This window comes from Bombus pascuorum, chromosome 11 (genome assembly GCF_905332965.1).
Source record: "Bombus pascuorum chromosome 11, iyBomPasc1.1, whole genome shotgun sequence".
Lineage (NCBI taxonomy): Eukaryota > Metazoa > Arthropoda > Insecta > Hymenoptera > Apidae > Bombus > Bombus pascuorum.
The window spans coordinates 6,319,647-6,342,444 of record NC_083498.1 but is presented as its reverse complement, the minus strand read 5'-3'; the positions used below and the strand labels follow the sequence as shown (position 1 = coordinate 6,342,444).

The following is a 22,798-nucleotide window of genomic DNA, read 5'->3' as shown; positions in this document are numbered from 1 at the left end:
CGCCTCAACGCGATCGTTATATCAAATATATATCAAATATTATATAATATATATAATATTATTTGATATATCAAATATTTTAAAATTTTATTGGCTTTGTAATGATACACGACTGTCATGATTATGTTGATAAAGTTTGAAACAAGTTTAAAAATACATGTGAAAATCACAAGATGTTTAGCGTAACTATAAGTCTCGATATTTAATTAAACGTTTGCAGTAAATATATCGTAAGCTCTATATACGCATACTTACACACATTTTCCGGTTGTTTCGAATATAATGACGATGGTCGTGTCTCGTTATAGTACAAACTAAATTTCCAAATATACATAACAATTTTCTATGGTAAGTGTTCAAATAACTTCATCAGCCGCTGTATATAGATTGAATTCTATCTTTCTCTGATTTCAAAGTGAAAAATGATTTAGAAACAAAGAATTTCCATATTTGCTCTTGTCTCGAAGAAGCCGTCGTTTGTTTTCATACGAGAGGAAAAGAACAAATTGCGTGATTACACGAGATAAGGGAGAAACGCACGAAGATAAGCAGACGAACAGTGTAGACTCGCTGGCACCACTGGCACGATACAGGCGTAATATGAGCCTTTTATAAGCCGAACTAATCAACTCCACTTTTTATGAATCTCTGAACTAAGGTACAAAGATCCAGAGAACGTGGATAATGCAGCAAAATATGTAAAACATCTCAAGTGAAACAAATTACTATGTAGATTCAGTTCCATTAGTTTTTTCTTCGCAAGAATATGAAATTGCGAAAGTGTACGAAATATCAAATTATGAAATATTAAATAGAAATCCGCAGTCCAATCATGGTAAATTCTAAGATAAATTCCATAGTGATTCTAACATCTTAGCTTTTCTACACTTTCCAATTTGTGGAGTTAATCGATATGGTTTCTGAACGGTTCATATTTGTTCCCACTGTTATACTTGGCGCGAGCATACGCCCACAAGGAGTCACGTTCCTCTCGATTCTAACTCGTAGAAACAACCACGAGCTGCCAAACCAGTATAATAACATTAGGTCTCGTTCATGTAACAACGTGTTTCTGATAAGCGGTATCAAGCGATTGGTAATTCCTGTCGGTATCAACATCATCTGCTTTGTTCTGGATATAATTGGTCACCTATCTTTTATTACCGAGAAGTCATCGAAATAAATTCTACGAAGATATATCTGAGATCGTCAAGTGTATCCTATAATAAATAAAATGAATTGCCCCGAAGCTTGACAATAAAGTAATTTACCCATCTTTCGTTATCACAGCAACATTCTTTTGTTCAAATAGGCTAAACTCAATAAATGGCTCATTTATTTTTAATCCGTCAATTAATCTATTTTCATAGGTTTTCCACGAATTGCTCAGTGTATGATCCTATGATATATAGTTATTTATAGACTGTCGACATATATGTACTTTTATACTTTTATAGATACGTTCAAAGAAAGGGAACCTAAGCAGATATTTCATCTAGAATTTATAGATTATTATAGATTCTGGATTATTGATATATTAGAAGATATATTAAAACAATCTAATTTATAGATTGTATTAGAATATAACATATATTCTGTATAAGAAAAAGTATATAAATACTTAGTAGATATTATAAGGAATACTTTACGGATATTGAATATATTCTATGCTCCTGTACGTTATATGCGAGTAGGAAAATTAAATGGCGTAGTATATAATAGCATTAAAAAGATAACAAAATATCGCAAGATTATATAATAGGCATAAAAATTTGAAAGTGATAAAAATGTACTTATTCTATAAAATGCACAGTCTAGTGGATCATTCAGAATTCCTAGATCTTAGTTTCATGATTCAATTTGGAGATACCCAAAATTGATTTCGGTCGAGTGGCTCGTGCTCGCGATAACACGAACATGATAATGCTCGATAAGGTCGATATATAATTAATTGAATAGAACCATGCCCCCAGCGAAGATATGTACGTCCACTCCAGAAACCTTATCATTTACGCACATATAATATAGTATGCTTGTTTATATGGCCTGTCTACGATTATATAATTTTCTTTCAAAGCAATTACTCGCTCTCCTCATTTTCCGGTTATCGTTCAACATTGAATTCTTTACATATGTACTGCACATGAACGATGCAAGCACGCGATGAAAGTTTTGCTCGCTCATTGACAAATTCACCGCCAATTATCAAATCTTCCATTTATATTTTCTATGTTCTCACTTTTTACAAACGTCACGAAATACAAAGTAAAAATGGGAACACGTGGTAAATTAGACAATGCGAAAGATGCTATGAAGAAAATGCGAAAAAACTTGCAAGAAGCATATAAAAAAAGAAAACCACATTCTGTAGAGATGGTACCAGTACAACCCTTATCATAATATGCCTGACCGATCACTTCTAAAATTGTCATAAACAAAAATATATTATCTACCACTTTGCACTTTGTTTACTGTACGATGTTAGTACTATTAACACGCCAAACGCTATGTCTCACTTGCTATATTCATATGTACGCTATATCTTTAGAGACCAACGTTAGATCTTCCGTTTAGGAGGCAAAGGTTTCTAGAAACCAACAACAACAAATTAAAAAAGATATCTTATAATCATGTAATATTAAGAAATATGTTTACTCTTTTTTAATGGATTTCGTCGAAACATCTTAAATAAAAATCAAATAAAAATCCTCCACAAGTATTCGATTTTCTATTATTTCCTGCATTTACGTACCGTCTAAATAGAAAGTGGACCAGAACTAACTCCGCGTTCAACGTATTAAGAAATAATAATAATAATCTTCGGAATGTGTAATTAATTACCTGTTATACATACACTTTAAAACATTTGTCGCGTGTCAGTCACCGATGAAGCTTGAGAGGCGTAAGCGGAAAGCTCAGTGACAGTAATCGGTGACTGTCATTTACATCGGTGAATGTGCAAATGGAAATCGCAGGCAGTTAGGACAAGACACGAGCCGCTCTTATCGAAATCGACGATCGTCTATCGCGATCACGTCGTCCCCTCTCCGTTTCTCTCCGCGATGCCACGATTGCTTCACGTGAATTACACGACTTCTCTGTTCTTCATAAAAGATCGTATGCACGCTTTTTTTCACGCTTTTGCGTGTTGAACGCATCGTTTTATCTGTTCCACCGTTTCAAGTGGTTTTCGGGTTACACAGCACGCGATGAACTCCACGATTTCTTTTCCTCTTGCCTCCCTGGAAAAACTTTCCATCGATCGTTTGGATCATAACATTTTCGAAAGTGCGTTACATCTCACATGCACAGTTTGTTGCGAAGTATCTCATTAACTTGATAATCGGGAAAGACGAGCTAAGTCGTCGATTATTGGGATTTCTAATTCTTTAAACGCACAATACTTTCTTTATTTATGCATCTCATAGTTTGTTACTCCTGCTACTTCTTTTCTGCTTTTCACTTCCGAGAATAAATTATGTTTATATTTGGAAAAATTCAAGTCAATCTATCTAAAATTGGTCATGCTTAACTTTCAATTTCATGATTATATGAATATTATGATTAGGAATGATCAAAGGATTATAGGATTTCATGATTATAGGAATAATATTATTATGATTATAGGATTACGTACATTGAATATGTCGATATAATTAAATATCAAATTATACTCAAATTATACTATCGAATTACGCTCCGCTAAACGTGATATATATTACGCGTTTATTTTCTCATACTTATCGTATAAACGTGCTGACACTTTTTTTTTTATATACGAGAGGGGAGGTTGTAGATTACTCGGTTAAGAGGGATCGCAATTAAAAAACTGTTAACATTCCATTAAATCATGATCTAAGTGATCGTGTGTAAATATTTTATTTCAGCACGTGTATTGATTGTTTTAAGATCGTAGGAGGTTGATTCTTCAGAAGCATCTCTGAAGTGCATATAGCGTATATGCCAATATGAAGAGAAAAGAGGAAAGAGGAATTTGAATTGTCGGTCACATTATTCAAGAGTATTTCTCGCTTATTCCTTGGGTTTAACCCTGTTATATTCTTCGAATCATTCTGATATTAAAATCCAGTCATATTATTCTTCGAATTTCTCAAATTCGTGAAAAAATTTAAATAATCGTCATTGATATGCGTAACTTTTACGTCTCAGTTTCAAACATCAGAAACAGTAAACTTATTTTTGTTTGTTAAAACGAGAGTATGATTCAGATAAAAAACTTCGAGGACTTCAGAGTTAATATTTGAACAGTTATATTGTATAATATTAATTTTGATAAATTAATAAAAATGAAAAGTATAATAAAATTGCACTTTTCTATTGTGTAGAACGACGTTCGTTGGCAGAATTTTCCAGCCTTTCTGAAAATAAATAAAGCACAATTTCCAGGAAAATCGTATACAATAGATTAGGTCCCTGTTATATGTTGTATCAACAATTAACCGATAAAGGCACACTCGGTACTCGAATGAACATTATCGAGACGAAGCTCGTTACAAATTATAACCTGGTAATTTTCGTGATAAGGATAAAAATAATTCTCCAGTCTAATGGATCAACAATATTAAAAGAATCGATATAGATTTTTGCACATCCCGATCATGTGATCGGCAGATGTAATAGACGCAACCTTCCGCGTCAGTTTTGGTCAATGAATAACGATTAGAGCTCGCTACGTAGAATTGTTAGATAATAAGAGAGACGTTTTGGAATTATATGTGTAATTCACAAGGAAAGCCAGTATTTTCTACTAAAGCTATAGTTTGTAAAATAGAACGTATTTTAAATTTTGAATTTATACATATAGCGATTTTAAATAAATAGTTTAAACGCAATGCACGTAATTGTTGAATTTTAAAAGGGAAGATTCTCTGAAATGATTTCTTTTGTAAAAATAAAGAATTTTCGTTTGAAAAGTAAGAGGTATTCTAGACTTCCAATTTACATAGTGATTAGAATTCGTATTTCCGACAAGAGGACGTATTTCCAACCTATCTATGTTTATATAGCCGCGTAATTTTAGAAACGCTCTTTCTCTGTTTGACAAGTAGTGTTCGCGCACGAGAATGATCTGTGATTTTCCCAGACAATGACAGATGAGCAGCACGCGTTTTCCTTTGTACTAGACCCAGGAAGAACACTCTGCTGCGTATTCCAACGCGTACAATGTACGACACATGAATAAATCGTACGTACAGTAACTCACGAAAGTATTCAAACACTTACTATAAAAACCTTTTTTGAAATTTCGTTAGCGATATAACGAGATATAATTTCTTTTTTTATAATTCTTTTCTAATTGTAAGATAAAGAAGTTCCAAGACATTTATTTCAAACATACGCTTGGTGGAAAATCAAAAATGCAGCATGAATAGCACAGCATACAGTCTTAAACATACAATAAATACTAAAGATGGTCTCGCTAAATATTGTAGCTTATTAATACAGCCATTGATTGACTGTACAAATATTTTGGCGATTTTTGAGAAGCGTATGCTTCCAATAAATATCTTTCAGCTTTCACACACGTTTCCAGATCAGTTTCAAATTTTGCCAATATCGTCACGATAGTCGTATCTCGCTACCATGTTAATGTTTCAAAAAGTATTGTTGCATAAGTGTAACATTGTGATCGACTAATCGTTTCCTTGATAATCTACGTCAATTGTCGTTAATATTTACGTTAATATCGCGTTTCATATAAGACTAGCAACTAGCAACTACATTTCCAAATTTGTTCCAAACGTTACCAATATAATCACGTTAGTCTGATCTCATTACGGCGTTAACGAAATTTCAAAATATCTCGTGTGATGCACATAATAGATTCATGAAAGGTTTCTACAAGTGTTTGAGTACTCTCGTGAGAAACTGTACATCGACTGTCGTCAGAAACAAAGTACATCGAGATGATGCGAAATGTTATCTCGCCTCTGTCAGGGGACTATTTTTTCAACGATACGAGCCGCGTGTCGTCACATATAAATTTCCATGTGTGGCAAGCGATCGAGAAAAAATCGTTTAATAATTTAGAAGAAGGTATCGTATAGATGATTTATGGACCTCGTATTCTTCACTTTGCCGTATTTACTAACATTTTTCTGTATTCATACATTATACGTAATTACTGTGTTTCGTATGAAAAAGGAGAAGAAAATTGTTCGAAAGTAACGATACAAGGTCACGTTATCATGATCCGATTTACTATATCGATGGATGACCGCATTAACGCGCTCCACGCGTTTATAGTTTCTCTTAGTTATGCTTTACTTGACCAATCCACATTTTGGTCCACCGACCGAGCATTCCGCAATTGCGCCACAGTGATCGACTGTTTATCGAATTTTGCTTTTACACGCTAGAAGCTTCGATAACGATGCACCGATAGGTAAGTGGAAACGACGCAGCGGTGTTTATCTAAATCTTGCGCTGCCATTTTTAAAAGTATCCCACCAGTGGCTGTCTTCTCAGGATTCGGTGATCACGGTGAATGACGCTAACTTCCCCTTATCACGAGATCCCGTGACGTCGTCTTTATCGTATAAATTATCCACCGGAGAAGACCAGTTCGCCAGTTCAGCTTTCCTCCTCGTACGGTCGTGTACTCATGAGGTAGAGACACTTACGACAAGTTCCACTTGTTATTTCGACCAGTTTTCGACCAGCTACGAAATAGAACTTCCAGTTCTATCTCCAACATCTAATCCACGGTATATCGACTTGAGCAAAGCAAACAAAGGTGAGCGCTTCTATTTGGTGTCATTTATTTTGTTCTTTCTCTTTCTTTCACTTTCACTCTTCGTTGTGGTATATTTCCAAAAATTAAATTACTCTATATTATTCTATATAAATATATGTGTGGTTACTTATACGAGATGATTCGCTCGTAAAAGACTTGCTTTGCAAGATTTTCAATTTGTATCACTTCGTATTTCTTCGGTGACGATTCTTTTCCTCTTCTTGACTTCTCAACGTTCAATTTCAGATTACAAATGTCTATGATATTTAATTATTCATTTCCTTCCTTTTTCCATCTGTAACTTTCAACTTCTGATCGTAGATCATAAATATCTGTAATACTGAATCATTATATTTTCCCACTGGATAGTTGAAATCCATAAATTAATCTTCCGTTTTATTTCACTTTCAGATGCTGATCGGTGGAGCCGTAAGCTACGTCGCTGGCAAACAAGCAGTTCGCACAATTTATTGGCGAACGGCGAGTGATGGTCGCCTGTTGAAGACAGCGAAAACCTGCATGTTCCAAGGTCCTCCAAAACCAGCACCCTCCTCGACGTCCGCTAAGTCGGCGTTCGAGGGTCAATCCCATATGGACCCTATACCAAAAGATATCTTCAACTACAGAAATTAGATGGCAATTAACATGACACTGAATCAAATAACCGGGGATTGGGGGAGGGGGGGGGGAAGAACAAAAAGATCTTCGGCGCTGGCGAATGCATTTTGTAAATAGTTTTTAATAATTTAAAACAATATTTGTATATGTTAATCGTAGTTTCATTTGTATAATATAATTGTAGTATAAAATATATTTATTTTCTATCTCGTAAGTTACATGTTTTGTTTCCTGTCTATAATCATCGAGTTCGTGAACTCAATACTCTGATGAATATTCGTTTATCGATATTTACGCGTTCTTCATAAATTTCTTTCGCGCATCATTGTGCAAAGCTCCATTAGCAATCGAATCTCGAAGTCAATGAGTGTATCATCGAAATAATGACGCACGCGAATTATCGCCATGTGTCTAGGTGAAGCTAGCATGCATGCTCCCTCTGCGAGCTTTCATACTTGAACTTTGAAATAAGGCCATGCGGGTTTGCGTCACTGATTCTTCTTAGGTAGAGAATAGGAGCCTTTTATACCAATCGTAAATTGTTGCAGATGATAACGATTAATCGTGTGAACAAGTGTGGTCTTTTTATCCGTAAACAGCGGTACGATTGATGCTGGATCATAAAAGGAGCAAGAAAAATCTTCCAACAATATTGCGATCTTGCGCTTCAAACTTCAATTTCATTGAACTCAATTTACTTGAGCAGAGTAAACACTTAGTGTACACTTTTGTAAAACTTTCCCTTCACAGTGTATAGACGGGTCAAAATAATTTCTCGACTGAAAGCAATCTCTTCGTAAAGGTTATGAAATTTTTTACGTGCATGAACTTCTTGTTAGATGCCAGTTCCGGTTTTCTCCGGTTCTCTCCGAGAGAAAATTTTACGAGCATGCACAAGCATCGTGCTCTGTTCTGATTCATCAGATACGTCATCCTTTAACCGTAGACCATCTCGGATGGAAAATGTAAACTACAGAGAATAGTGAGCTTTTTCTTCTCCATCTACGACTCGTGGAGTCTTAAATATGAAGTGGAAACTTACGTACTTCGATGTGAATTGGACTGACGTGAATTCAATTCGGGCTAATACAAGATAGTATCGGGTAAACCGAGCAGATTGTAGGTGGTTAAGTGCACGCGTACTTAACGAACATTCAAACTAGACTTTTTCGAGAACGGAGCTCCATGTGAACAAATTTTAGTCTATATTTTTGACTTAGTTTTACACCAGGAAGCGCTTCCTTTCAGGTTGCATCAAGTTTTTGGAGACATATCGCCATATCCATTATCCCATGTCCATTACCAATTCTCATGTCCAAGCCCATTCCACAGTTTACGTTTCCATCTCACATTCTATGCATGGTATATTTTATCGTATATCCTATGTCCAATAACTAATATTTCCAACCTCCATTTTTCATTTTACTTCCCCTTATTTCATCTCTTCATGTCATAATTAATATTTTATACCCCGTTTCTCACATTCTCTAGTCCACATCCAGTATGCCTAGCCCATATCTTCTATTTTAATTCTCATATCACACATCTTCTACACATTTCATATATCTTTTATTCATATACATTCCTTCCTACATTCCATGTCCAACACTCTATTTCCTTTTTTCTACATTGCAATTCAAATGACCAACTTTCCTAAATCCATTTCCCAGTATCCCATACTTTAAAACTCGTGGGCAACGAAATTCATTTTGTCGGATGGCGACTTTTGGTTGTGCAAAGCGTCGGTTTCTTGTGGAATTTGCGGGCAACGGATTTCGTTCGCGGGAAGTGAGAATCTCTTGTAGGCAATTTGCGAGGTACATTTTACATTTTGTGTGCATTCTCTGGGTGTTTTCTTGCGCCTGACTTGGCGGATTTAATGAACTACGAAACAGGATGTGGGACATAGAAAAATGTCGAACGAAAAATGTCATGGGGTAGAGAATATTGGATATGGGATGTTAGTATTGGGTCGTGTACACTAGATACGCGATGGAGAATATATGTTGGACATATACGTGGGAATGTATGGAATATGGGGCGTGAGTTCGAGGAAATTGGTAGCTCGGTTTGGAATGTAGAGGAAAGGGAATAAAGTATAGGATATGGAATGTAGAGAAGGATAAATGGGGTATGGAGCACGGTTTAATAAACATTGGACACAGAATGTGGAAAAAGAGATGTAAAAGATGTGTGATAGAACGAAGGGCGTGGACATATTAAATGTAAGATATGAAAAGGAAATATGTACTATAGGAATTGTGATAGAAGATATGGGCTAAGGATGCTGAATATAAGAGAAAACATAAGGAATAGTGATGGTAAAAGGTGTACCTCCAGCTAAATCCTTTTTAACTCTCCCTACAAATTTTTCGGAATAACCTGATGTGTATTTTGTAGCTTCTATTGTACATTTTAAGATTTGCTTTAAACTTTGCCAATATAATCATAAATAGCAATTGGCTCTCATTGCAAAACTTGTAAAGTTTCAAAATTTCCTCTAACAAACATAATAGATTTATAAAAGATTTGCATAATTATTGATAATTAGTAAATATTTGTGACCTATGTAAATGCAATCCAAGATGATAGAATGCCTTAGAAATTGCACGTAAATAATGAAAAAGGATGTAATGACAAACTTTCAACCCCCTGTGCCGTCCACGATAAGAATAATCGAGCGGAACGCTTGGTTTTTCTAAGATAAAGGAAAGAACGTAAGTTGCGGGTCAAGGTCTTCGACATTCGACGCACGGTCTCCGTTCAGCACGAAGTAGGTTTCCCTAAACAGTCTGGAGACTACTCTACTCACCAAGCGAAACTTTTTCACGCTTGACATCCAACTGATAACCTCCAGACAACTTCTTTCTTCCAAACAAATATAAACAAACTCCTTTAGATTATTACCATCTTTCTTTTTTTGGTTATTACGTTTGATCAATTAACAGGTCAATCGATATATCATAAAAAGAAAACGCATGAAGAAAAATAAAGACGATAAGATAATGGCGAAAAGAAAAAGGCAGGGATAAAATCATTAACGGTATCAGACCGCTACGCTTGAAAGCCGGATATCCGGCGTACTGTCAACTGCGCAAGAATCGCAGAAGAAGAGGGCTGATGAAAGTGGAAGAAGCCAAGGGTTTCGAGATTTGGTCAGAAACTAGTGCCAACTCTAGCGAAGGGTTTGAGACGCGTCTAGCCTTTGAATAACTTTTAGAAAATTTCGATACAATAAACTTCATACTGCGTGTTAATTTTCCATCACGTGTACGTTCGCAATGAGTATCTTGCACCTTTTATATACTTTCTCAGTGGTTATTAATTTTATTATTTTAACCACGATAGTCCTGAGACTCATAATATTAATAATATTTCATGTAATACAAATAATATATTTCTAAAAATGTTCTGCAATAAGTGTTCGAATTCTTCCATCACTCGTTGTTTATTTATTATTACCTTCCATTATTTAATCGTATACTTTCGTAAGATCTATGTATTCTTTCTATTTAATTTCTATATCCAACAAGAGATGGTCTCTAACTCGTGAAAGATTTTCAAATACGTATTGAAGTTTTAAGGATTTCTACGATAGTATTCTAAAAGGTCTTCCGCTATCTAATTACGTAATTTTCCAAAATCTACGTTCTATTAAATCCCTACTGCCCACGAGATTCTCTCTAACTAATGAAAAATTCCAATACGCTTTACATATATCCAAACTCTTCTACTATCTAATGATATAATTCTCGAAGATCTACATACTCTTTCTATCCAACTCTTATTAACCAGGATATAATCCTTTGTTTATCAAAGATCTCCAGTTTTTGTCAAATATCGAATTTGAAAGAAATACAACACGATTGACAATAGCACCTAGACCACTTGTTCGAAAGCTGGTACGGGATAGGATCGAGCGTCCATCGCTAGCGATGTGTCACCGGCCGAGTCGTCGGTAGGGTGCGCAAGGGGGTGCAAGTTGCGCGGGCGCACTGCCAGGACTATCGATTTCGCGAGCAAAAGGTGCCACACGCTGGGCCATCGATTCGACGCTCGTCTAAAAGGATTGTAGCTGGTGATCCCCGAAAGACGACAGACGCTCGAAGGAGAACTTACTCGAAGAACTACACTCGTGAATAGTCCAAGGTGGGGCCGATTCTTAGAATCGGTCGGATATCGTTTCTCCAATTCTGGATACCACGGTGGTCATCGATTCCTCCAATCGTTCAATCTAAGTGTCTTAGAGGAAAAGGAACGTAGATCCGAGGATAGCATAGCCACAGTCCTGGGCTCCAGTCATGCCGAATTACTATGCACACGAGGATTACGATTATGGGGCAGCCGATGGAACATCGCAGGAAGGTCCTGGTAGAACGATACAACAGGTGCCAGGTGCCAGGCCCATAGTGGACCCACAAGCCCAAGGAGAGGTCGATCCCACCTTGTATCCTCAACCAAAGGAGGCGACGCACAAGATTCGTGGCAAGAGCGACGTGATCGAGTACCTGTTTGGTTCCGTAGATCAGGAATTGCTTACCGTGAAAACGTTCTACTTCTTCTTCTATTCGGCCTTTGGTTCCCTTTTTCCTTTGATGGGAGTATATTTCAAACAGATGGGCATGAACGCTGGCCAGTGCGGTCTCCTGATGGGACTAAGACCCTTCATCGAGTTCCTTAGCGCGCCTTTCTGGGGTTCGTTGGCTGACAGGTGAGAGGTTCGATCTACTAGACTGGTAAACACAGTAACTGTCAGTAGACAATTACTCGTGCCGTTAATTCAGTGGCAATTATCTTAAGTCTTTTCGTTAAATTGTATGTACTATATACTCTCGTGGTATATCGTACATATTGCATATATATGTTATTAAAAAAAAGAATACTAAAATGGCAAAGTTCAAATATCAACGAATGTGACAAGCTTTAAATCTTTCAGTTAAACTATATTTCGAATGCTTTCGTAGTAAATGGCACATGTTGCTTATACAATGATTCGCAAAAGTATTTGTACACCTGCTGTAGAAAATTTGTATGTGCGTGTTGTGCGTATTATATGAAACATTTTAATATTTCATTAGCACTATAACGAGATCGCGATTGGCAAGACTATATTGGCAAAATTTGAATTTAATCTGAAAATATATGCAGGGGTTGCAAGATATTTGGTACAAATTTATATTTAGTAAAAGTTCAGTATAAATAGCCACTTTAAGTATAATAGTAACGATCTATTTGATTTTGGCCTCGCCGTCAATAAATGCTATCTAGTTACAATTTTTCGAATCACACACTTCTTCTTCCGATCTTCTCATTTATCCTTCAATATCCTTAACCTAGTTACTGCATATTAAGAGTCTACGTTAGAAGTTCTTCTTATTTTAGATCTATCATTTCCATCAGCCACTTCTACTACTATTCTTTATCTTTTCCCTCCTCGTTTTTTCTATCTTCCTTAGTCATTCCTTTATCTATTCCACTGTTTTATATCTCAAAATCTTGTTCACACCTGTGTTTATTCTTCCTACTCGTGTGCAGTTTTCTATCAAATGTTTTAACGTCTCTATATTTCTCTCACAGACATTACACCTTCTTTCCTGTCTCCACCTCTAATATCTGTTCTTCTCTTCTACGTTTCCACTTTGGTCCCTCCTCCTACTTTTTCCTTTAAATAACGTGACATCCTGATACCTCGTAAGTACTTACATAATCCACTTTAAGCATATAATAAGCGTTACAAATTGTCCCCCCGAATACTGAGGCTTATTAATATTGCGGATGACCATCTACTTAAATACTTTCGTGATCTCTGCAGGATATATGCTTGTACTAAATATCATGTAACTTCTGTATAATATTTAGAATCGTTCCAAATTCTATCACAAATGTAACCATGATATTAGTGTTTTACTACAGTACCAGTGAAACTTCAAAACGTTTCATGTAACATACGCAATATGTTCATAAAGAATGTGGACAAGTGTACGAATACTTTCTCGACTCACTATGTGTATGTATATATATTATTAAAAAAAATACCAATACCTTTATTATACGTTATTTAAAAAAATAAAATACCAGTAGTAAAGTTCAAATATCAATGAATATATTTTAAAGAAATGTAAGTTGGACGAATGACACGAGTATAGAATTCTTTTCCTCTCTGCTTACTTGGCCTTTTAACTGGTATTACGTACACGTATGTTTGGAGTGCATATATAAACAGTTTGCTCGGTTAATGTTAGTGGATATTATCCAGAATCCAATATTGCGTGGGTTAGCAAAGCTGGGAGAGAAAGCTTCAACCTCTTATCGATTTATCCGCCTCGAGGACAGAAAGAAACGCGATTTGACCAAGCCAAATCACACAGTTTCAAATTTACTTAGGAAATGGTTGTTTCTTTTTTAGGTGGCAAAAGGGCAAGGTGATTTTTTTAGCCTCTCTCTCTTGTTGGATCATCTTCACTCTTCCTCTGGCTTTCATGCAACCACCGGCCACATCGTGTTGGGTTATACGAAACAACACGCCGTATTTGGAACCACCGAACCCTAAATTAAGAATAGTTAAACGGTCCGTCAATCTTAACGATTTTTATCATAGAAATGACGAAGAATGTTTAGAGATCGCGGACAACGTAGTTTTCGAGAGACTGCGTAAGGACAGCAAACCAAATCCACTGGCGGCTCTCATTTTACAAACGAATAAGGGCACGATGAATGATGTACGAGAAAATTACGATCTCAATAACGATAGAGTTCGAAGAGAAACGCAAGAAGGAACAAGTACTTCAACGGAAGAGACCCTTATCGAAGATTTGAAATACAAACAGCTGGTGTTCGAAGAAAACGATCCTGAAGCTAAAACTATCAACTTTGAGACTCTGCAAAGGAAAAACCGTCCAGCCGATGTGCTCGAATACAAACGTTTCCTAAATGTAAGTTCTGTTCTCTGTTTCAGGGGCAGCTACAAGTGTATAACAAAATTGAAATATTTCAGTGCCACAGCGAAAATGACGGAATAAACAATGTGGCACTGAAATATGTTACACAGAATTATTATATTCATTTGTTTATTCAAATAAGAAGTACTAATACCTGTTGCAAAAACCAGAACTAATTTTGCATGGTACTACACGACTTTGCTCTATACATTCTGTGCATTTCTGGACCTCCAAACTTTCCACAAATACATAAAAATTCACAGTCTAATTATTACTACTATTTAGCTCAATCAAAGAGTCATTAAGTTTAATTTTCATCAATTTCAGAACCAACCTTTGGACGATGGAAGACCACCAAAGAAAGCGTATACGCATACCAAGACAAGAGTGAAACCACCACCAATGAAGGTCATGGTGAAAAGAGACGCCAGTGATGAAGTTTCAGAGGAGAAGGAGTCTCTATTCAAGTTTCAAACGGTCACCGTGAAATCTCCAACTAAAGTATCCTTGTTGGACGAAGAGGAAGAAGAAGAAGTGAACGAAAATGACGAAAATAATGATGAAGGTGTCCAGATGCCGTTGGTTAGGACCAAACGTTATGTCACCGTACCTCACTACGGCAAGAGTCCTCATAGTGTTTCCAATGCTGCGAATTACAACGAAGAGGAGAACAAAGGATGGGTGAAGCCTCTCTACAGTTCCATTGTCTACAGATTACCGGTACATATCGCTTTTATATTTGACAAATGCAGCTAGTTTTCTTTCACTTTCGTGTTATCGCTTAACAAGCAATTACTGTTCTAGGATATCCAAAAAACCTTCTTCCTTCTGTTACTGTTGGTGATAGTGGGTGAATTCTTCTCGGCGCCTGCGATCACTCTAGCTGACTCTGCCGTCATCACTTTATTAGGCGAAGACGCGGACAAGTAAATTTTGCTTGTTTAACATCGAACTTCTAATTATTTCTTTGCATTTCGAGCTTCTTTTCTGGTATAGGTACGGTCACCAGCGAATGTTCGGTAGCTTAGGCTGGGGTCTTGCTATGTTCTTCGTCGGTATCGCTCTAGATCATAGCACTGCGTTCTCCGAGCATCCATGCGGTCCAGATGCAATGGAGAAGAATTATACGATCTGCTTTGCGATCTTCAGCGTCCTCATGGGTGCCGCTCTGATCACTGCCACGCAGATCAACTTTAAATACGATTTTCCGGTCACGGAACTGGTGAGTGATGGAATATCATGGTCACCAATATCACGGAGCAAATGTCGAATGAAGTAAACCGTCTTGTTGTGCAGGAAGTGGAGAAGCCTCCTGCAGAACCAACAAGGGAGGAGCAGCTGCAGAGTCAACTGTCTCAACAGTTGAATCTGCCCAGTCTTCAGGACTCGTCTGCAGCGGTAAATCTGAATGTGAAACAACAACCGCCTGAAGACAAGGTAATGTATTCTTGATTTGATATCTTTGATTTGAAGTGTTTACTCGGAACTGCAATGTTGTACTGACACGATCTCTCGGTGAAATTCACAGAAAATTTCATTCCAGAAGAATGTCTATCAATTTTTTATTCGAGTCTACAGTAAAATTCGAAAGGGATGAATTCCTTTAAATCTTATATTTCAGGAAATCATATGTGCGATTATTTCAGATGACATTTGAGACATTATAAAATATAAATGTACTTACATTAATACATTGAAATATACACATTTCCTTATGAATTTACATTTTAATTACCAGGTTGATGGAAAGAGATATTAAAATGCTTCTGGAGCGCAAAGGGTTGATGATATCGATCCCGTGAGACTATTATGCATTCTAAACGAGCTTCGTATTGTTCCAGACGAAAATGTTCGCTCAAACGACGCGAGAGATCCCGGAATGGGTGACCGTATTGAAGCAATTCGTAGAAATCAAGCGCGCATCCTTCCTTTTCGTCGCGTGGTTCATGGGATTCGGTATCGGATTGATTTTTACCTTCCTCTTTTGGCATCTCCAGGACTACAATGGCACACCGACTCTATTTGGTGTCGCCTCTGTGATCAATCACATTTCCGAGATATTTGCTTACTTCTTCAGCTTTAAACTGATCCGTCAAATCGGTCACGTGAAGGTAGTTCGTTCATTTAATTTTCATTAATAATCCTTAAATTTAATCCTTTCGAGATTAATTTTTACGAAAATTGCCAAATTATCATGCCGTTCTCTGTCGCCAAAATCTACTGAAAACTTTTAGAACATGCTACGTATGCTATTTCAAAAGTTACTCTTACGTTATTCCATTTTTTTCAAATCTGGATGTATCATGATCTGTACCAATCGTTTTCTTGTGTTCGTTTTTGAAAAAAATCCGTCTCGAAAGGATTAACGCGATAACATATGCCATGACAGAACTATTTATGTTAGACATAACATGAAAATAATCTTCATAGTAAATTTATGCAGAAGGTAAACTTCTTATACTATAGAATACATAAGATACGATAGAATATTTGTGTTCAACTTCATTTTCCATCATATTTGCAATATACGTTCATAATGATAAACATGGATTACGTGCACCACCTTTAGGCCACTTAGTGATTACGAAACTTATTTTTAAAGTAAATATACACGCGCAATTTCAGGTGTTGTGCATGGGACTGGGTGGAAACGTGTTTCGTTTCATTTATATCTCTTATCTGACGATTCCATGGTGGGTGCTGCCTTTTGAATTCATCCAGGGAATAACCCATGCGGCTGTGTGGGCCGCGTGTTGCAGCTACATCTCTCATAACACGCCTCCACAATTGCGTACAAGCGCGCAGGGTGTTCTTCAAGGTATCCATCATGGTCTTGGCAGGGGATGCGGAGCTGTGATAGGTGGCATGTTTGTCGACACTTACGGTGAGTTCTTAGTACCCTGTGTTGCGTGATGTCTTATTGATTCACGTTGACCACGTGTCGAGAAATGCAAGTAATTCGATATTGATTCGACTTGGAATATTCACAAGATTACGTTATTAATAGCTCTCCAACGTTGCCTACATCGTTTCTTAAATAAATCGATCAAGGCTAAATTCACCAAAAAATATTCGTATCTCATCGACATTTATGCAACATCGCTTTGCCAAATCCGGATTCTCTCACATAGTTGGAAGAATATTAATTAGTAAAATTTTATAAGTCACGAGTTACAGGTTATAATAATTAATAAATTCTCTTACGTAACAGCAAGTTTGCTAATGAAACAAATAAAATTCTACGAACAAAGTTTTTAAATTACAAGTCAGTTGATAATCCTAATCATTCGAATGTTCGTTCGATTATGAGAAAAGTTTATGACCTACGACTCGTAACATATCAATACATTAATATCATTGATTGGTAGATTATTGTGCAAGATGTATTATAAAATTTTTTAAACACCAAAGAAATGTTTACATACTTTTCCTGTCGATGCTGATTAAGGAAACTTTATTTACTATTTGTCGTTCGCAATTTTCTGAATTGATTGACTTGCGTTTTAAGACTTTATAATTTTTGTTGTTTAGTCGTTATAATTCAAACTTCGTTGTCGCTGATTCCAACGATTGATCGTGTAAATTTAAGAATACATTTGGCACCGCATTAAATTTTCTTCTTTCAATTCTATCAACGTATTCAGAATTTTCATTCACAGACTTTCGCAAAGGTTACGTGACACATCTTTCTATGTACGTTGTGTTTTTCCCTGTATATGTATTTTGTACTTCTTCTACATTAAATGGGACTCTTTTTCGTACAATTTTCTAGGAACAACTGCGACATTCCGAACTTACGGTGTCATGTGCATCTTCGTTCTTGCCTTGTTCGTGTTCGTCAACTTTTACAACAAAGATACAGGCTTCGTCTCCGAGCTGCCACAAACGGAGGATCCTCGTCAAGTCGCCGAAGCGACTCATCTGGCACCGCACGGTGTACCTAGCAACGCCATTCCTCGCGCTCTCAGCTCTACTCGACTGCACGAGTTGGCTAATCAAGACACGGGCTACGGTGCCACTTACCAATCTGGCGATACTCTCAACGTGCCAGGTGCGAATGGAGGTGAGATTTCCGCTTCTCTGTTCGTAATTGAGATACGTAATTGAGAAGCTTTCTAGAAAAAGGATTCCCAAGATAGATGATAAGCTCAGTAAATTTGCGTTGGAAGATTTACTTATAGCTTTTTATTGATATTAACTACATATAATGGCCCTTATATTTGTAAAATAAATAAGAATCACACAATAAGTGAGAGATTTTAATTTTAGTCTTTTAATACTACTAGCTGCGTTTCAATTATAATTGCAATAATAATTGCAATATGAGCCTTAAAGAAATTTGTTCTTATGTATTTACGAATTGCACGCTATTGTATGTATTATAGAATTTATGTATCAGTTAATTAGGTTCATATCAAGTTTCCTATCACTTAATAATATATACTTTCATATGACTACAAAAATTTGATACTATGAAAACGAAATGCAGAAATGATAAAAAAGAAAATAAGGAAAATAAGGATATATGCAAATATGTTTTATAGCCAGTATATGTGTCACCAAACTCTCAATGAATCAAATGATAGAAAGTATTAATTTTTAAGTATTCTGGTTACGAATAACCATTATAAATGATTAAAATGTTTGCCGGTAGCCTTTGTCGATGAGAGAAGACCTTTTCATCGCCAATAATCATTACGGACCTTTTTAAAGAAAGTTTTTGCATTGTTCATTCGAGCGTGTACACGATGAAATATACTTTCAGGCCCAGTAAACCCGACGAATCCATTTCTGAACACTGGAGGCGGCGGCGGAGGTAGATATAATTACGGTATGACTGGCAATGGCGAGGACGAGTATATCCGTAGGAGCTTCCAGGTTTAGTAAAATCATTCTAACTAGAACGTCCACAAAGAAGACGTTTGTTGGAAAATAAATGATAAAAAGAGAGAAAACTTCTACGCAAGGCTATACTCTCTGAACGAAAAACACGTTTTTCTTTATTTCTTTTCGTGCTTTTATTTTTATACAATCATCAATACTGTTGTCGTGCCAGCTGATTACCCCTAATATTCCGTTTTCCTCTGTTTCACAGCTTTACAATGAGGTGATTAGCAGGGAATTCGACCTGGTTAAACCACCGCCGATAGTGACCCATCTGCACGCTCAACAACCATGCACCAACCCCTTCCATCAGCACGACTACGAATGGTAACAGTCCGGAACGTTCGATCCCACTTGAGGTGATCAGGATGCTCATGGAATGCTGGTCGATAACCGGCATGTTCTCTGGAGAACCGAAAACGAAGGACCAGCTTCGGAGTGCTAGGCAGAAGGAATTTTTACACGATTAAAAAAATTCGATGAAAGCCCCTTGGTGCCTCCTTGGAGCAACACCGTTCGTTATACTCGCATTAAAAACGCCTGATAGCGTCGATGCAAACTATTGTAACAAATTAATCACGGTATAAAGAGCAAATAAACAGAGAGGATTCTTTCCGATGCTAACAATTCGATTATCAAGCTTGAAGAAGCATCGAAAGGATAAAGCGCAACATTCAAAAGGATAAAAAAGAATTGACCATGAGACTGATCGATAGAACGATGATTTAAAAGTGTCTGCTCACTATGATCTTGTTGTTTACCGTTCAACACTGCTGGGATTACGAGTTTCGTAATGCTAACGTAATCGACGAAAAATATTCGAAGAAACATGCGTAATCGGTAAGGATCGCTCGCTGGGGGCACCGAAGGGCAGCTTCGATCGGATGAGAGGAACGTCCGCGAAATATACGAGACGAAAGCCAAAACGCGAATCGAAAGAAAGCCATCCGATAGAAATATTTTGTTAGGATATAAACGTGCTGGTCCCGTGATACGTGATCGTCTCGTAGAATCCACTTTTAACGTTATTTTGACAAATTTGAGATGCAAGTGAAGACAAGATCTTCACGTACCACACGGATCATCTCGTGTATATGCATAAAAGGCCACGATGTACAGCAAAAGAAACAAATATCTTTCGTGACTGAAATCTATGTACGTAATATACCTGACACGTGTAGTACGGCACAACACGATCTGCGGGGTCGCTTCAACGAAAACTCATATCCTATACAAGAACTTGCATTCCATGGTAGCGTTCGAGTACATTTTCATCGGTTGTCGAATACGAATCGACGAGAACGAGATTTTCAAAGATTCCATCTTCTCTAACCGGTCAGTCGAGACTTTCGCGATTTGAAACAGAATCGGTGGAAGAAGACCGATTTGCGAGTTTCTCATCGTACGGATTCGAAAATTCGATGAAACTCGAGTCACAGCCGCGCCCTCGAATGCAAGAAATTCGATGTAACTATTACGTGTATCTTGATGTGCAAAATCGTATTACTCCCTCCGCTTCTTTCTTTTCGTTACGATTCTCTCCACTATTGCGTATCTAGTATTCTTTGACAAAAGTCGTGAATCGCTAAAGATCATTGTAAATACTATTATCTCTCTCTCTCTCTCTGCTTCTCTTCGCGTGTGAATATTAAGGAATGACCATTGACTCTTCTCTCGTTCGCCCGTTGTTTTCCGTTTTTAGGCTGAACGTTGCTCGTTGCGTGTTGTATCTGTAAAATGTTTCACACGTACTGTAATTATTGTAGACTATCGAGTTGTTAATTCAAATACTGTTTTCTTATGTGAACAGGAAACAACGTTTCTCCGCGATAGGTGTATGATACTGTTAATAATGAGAGATAATTAAGCGGATTCATGATAAAGATTGAAAGCGTAACCCGGTCTTTATCGTCGGAATCTCAATAAAACTATTAACGTCGTGCGTTTGCCCGAATCAACGTTGAAGTTCTCGAGCCATCGCTATTTTCTTACTACTTAGTTTCAGTCAGAGAATGTATCGTTTTAAACGCACTCAATTCGATCTTGTTCAAAGTGAAAGCTCAAAGTGAAAGTATTTTTGCTCGATTTGGTTCGGCTAAGTGTGCGAATAGCCTGAACCAAGCGGAATCTCGTTTCCCGAGCCACAAGCTAGACGTAATGTTGTACCTACGTTACCTTAAATGAAATTTAAACACTAAGGCATAGCGTTGTACGTATCAGAATGCTTTTTAGCTCAGTATTGTTACGTAGTCGGTACGGTTACATTATTATTAATCGTATGTGTGTGCGTCAGAATGAACACGTGTCACAGGGGTGTTTCGTTTTCTCATTGTTCCCCTGTATGAACACCGGTTTTCGAGGACACCTTCCACCGAAATCGAATAGAATTAGGCCAACAGCGCCCGTAAGCACGAAACGGATAATCATAATGTAGTAGCTGATGTTGTAAACGCAGTTTCCATCGGAATGTCCGGTGGATGTAATAAGACAGCGAACAACGTGGATCGAACCTCATTGTCTCGCGACTAACATGCACACATGCACGATATACAATGAGATCACCTATCTAATTAATCATCGAAAGACAAATATCGAACGATAGTAGATTGGATAGATCTAGCGCTTACAATTGGTTGGCCACACTCCCGATGCATGTGATTTTCTAATAATTTGAATACGATACTTTGTTGGACATTGCGTAAACGAATGCTTCTGGCGTCCCATTTATAGTTTGCTTTCGTAGATTTAAGAAAAATCGCTGTCAAGCCTGTTAGATTTGTTACACGGCATCCGGTGAAAGGCGTGCTCGAAATAAATGAAGTTATCAATTATTTGTTTCGCGTTCTTCGACAACTAGCTCTCTAATAATAATCGTACGATTCGCAACAAGCAATATTGCGTGTCGCTACCAACCGGGCAGAACAATTTTTAATGACATTTAACTCCAAGTCTTCCTATCACGTAGATCTATTAAGAGATCAGAAATTTCCGCCATAGAAAAATTCTAAAAGCAGGAATAAAAAGTAGCAGGAAAGCAAGGAACGTGTGAGGAATCGCTACATGTTGCGTAACATAATGTAGCCAACGTCATGCGATCGAACAAAACATACGGTGGATTCTAACTTTACTTTCACCTTCTATTAATATTTCACACGACGTATCTTCTCTTTCCTCTTCGTTCCACGTATCTTTTACCTTTTTCTTTTTTGAGCGACTTTGCTCGAGCATACTTTTCACCCATACCAACGCGTATCTCGTGATAGTCATCGTAACCAAAGTGGAGGACATAGGAAAAGTGCATGACAGGGAACATTTGGCGAACTCGATACATATCATATAGCGATTAAGTTGAAGAAAAATCGATGTAACATTCGAGGAACAGCCGCTTCGCACGTGATTACTTCGTCTCGCTTGGTATCGTCGGTAGAACGACCGATAACACGTCTTTCGTTTCTAATACTTCTCGAGAGAGAACGATTCGCGATAAACGATTCGCGAATACGACGTGATCGCGAACAAACGGTCATATATATCTTCTGTTATGTCATACGATCACAATTCGTACATACGTTTCGTGCTTTTTTTTTTTTTTTTTTAATAC

General features: G+C 37.2%; 2 protein-coding genes across 8 annotated transcripts in view; one reads left to right on the top strand and one right to left on the bottom strand.

Annotated features, from left to right (window-relative positions):
- The window catches only part of LOC132911899 (double-stranded RNA-specific editase Adar), a 114,719-nt gene that overhangs the window by 85,516 nt on the left and 6,405 nt on the right, over positions 1 to 22,798 (bottom strand). For 2 of the 6 annotated variants that reach the window (XM_060968921.1, XM_060968920.1), the window contains exon 8: positions 20,803 to 20,927. In XM_060968921.1, coding sequence (XP_060824904.1) covers positions 20,805 to 20,927 — 123 coding nt within the window. In that variant the 3' untranslated portion in view covers positions 20,803 to 20,804. Of the gene's footprint in view, positions 1 to 19,284; positions 20,928 to 22,798 lie in introns of those variants that run through there. The other 4 variants (XM_060968919.1, XM_060968925.1, XR_009659109.1 and 1 more) reach the window with 3 other exon arrangements.
- On the top strand, positions 11,388 to 22,028 carry LOC132911896 (major facilitator superfamily domain-containing protein 6). Of its 2 annotated transcripts, none has more exons than XM_060968915.1 (11): positions 11,388 to 12,086; positions 13,782 to 14,307; positions 14,641 to 15,033; positions 15,118 to 15,239; positions 15,310 to 15,535; positions 15,610 to 15,750; positions 16,155 to 16,424; positions 16,939 to 17,197; positions 18,086 to 18,376; positions 19,079 to 19,191; positions 19,409 to 22,028. In XM_060968915.1, the coding sequence occupies exons 1-11, from the start codon at positions 11,677 to 11,679 to the stop codon at positions 19,526 to 19,528; spliced, it is 2,871 nt and encodes a 956-aa protein (XP_060824898.1). In that variant the 5' UTR covers positions 11,388 to 11,676; the 3' UTR covers positions 19,529 to 22,028. The 2 variants fall into 2 exon arrangements, with proteins under 2 accessions (XP_060824898.1, XP_060824899.1); XM_060968916.1 differs by having other exon boundaries at positions 11,389 to 12,086; positions 19,079 to 19,144.

Bases quoted from the DNA above. Each gene is read 5' to 3' on its own strand.
- LOC132911896 (XM_060968915.1), top strand. From the start codon at position 11,677: ATGCCGAATTACTATGCACACGAGGATTACGATTATGGGGCAGCCGAT. The intron at 12,087-13,781 runs GTGAGAGGTTCG...TTTCTTTTTTAG, and splicing joins TGGGGTTCGTTGGCTGACAG to GTGGCAAAAGGGCAAGGTGA. The intron at 19,192-19,408 runs GTTTAGTAAAAT...TCTGTTTCACAG, and splicing joins ATATCCGTAGGAGCTTCCAG to CTTTACAATGAGGTGATTAG.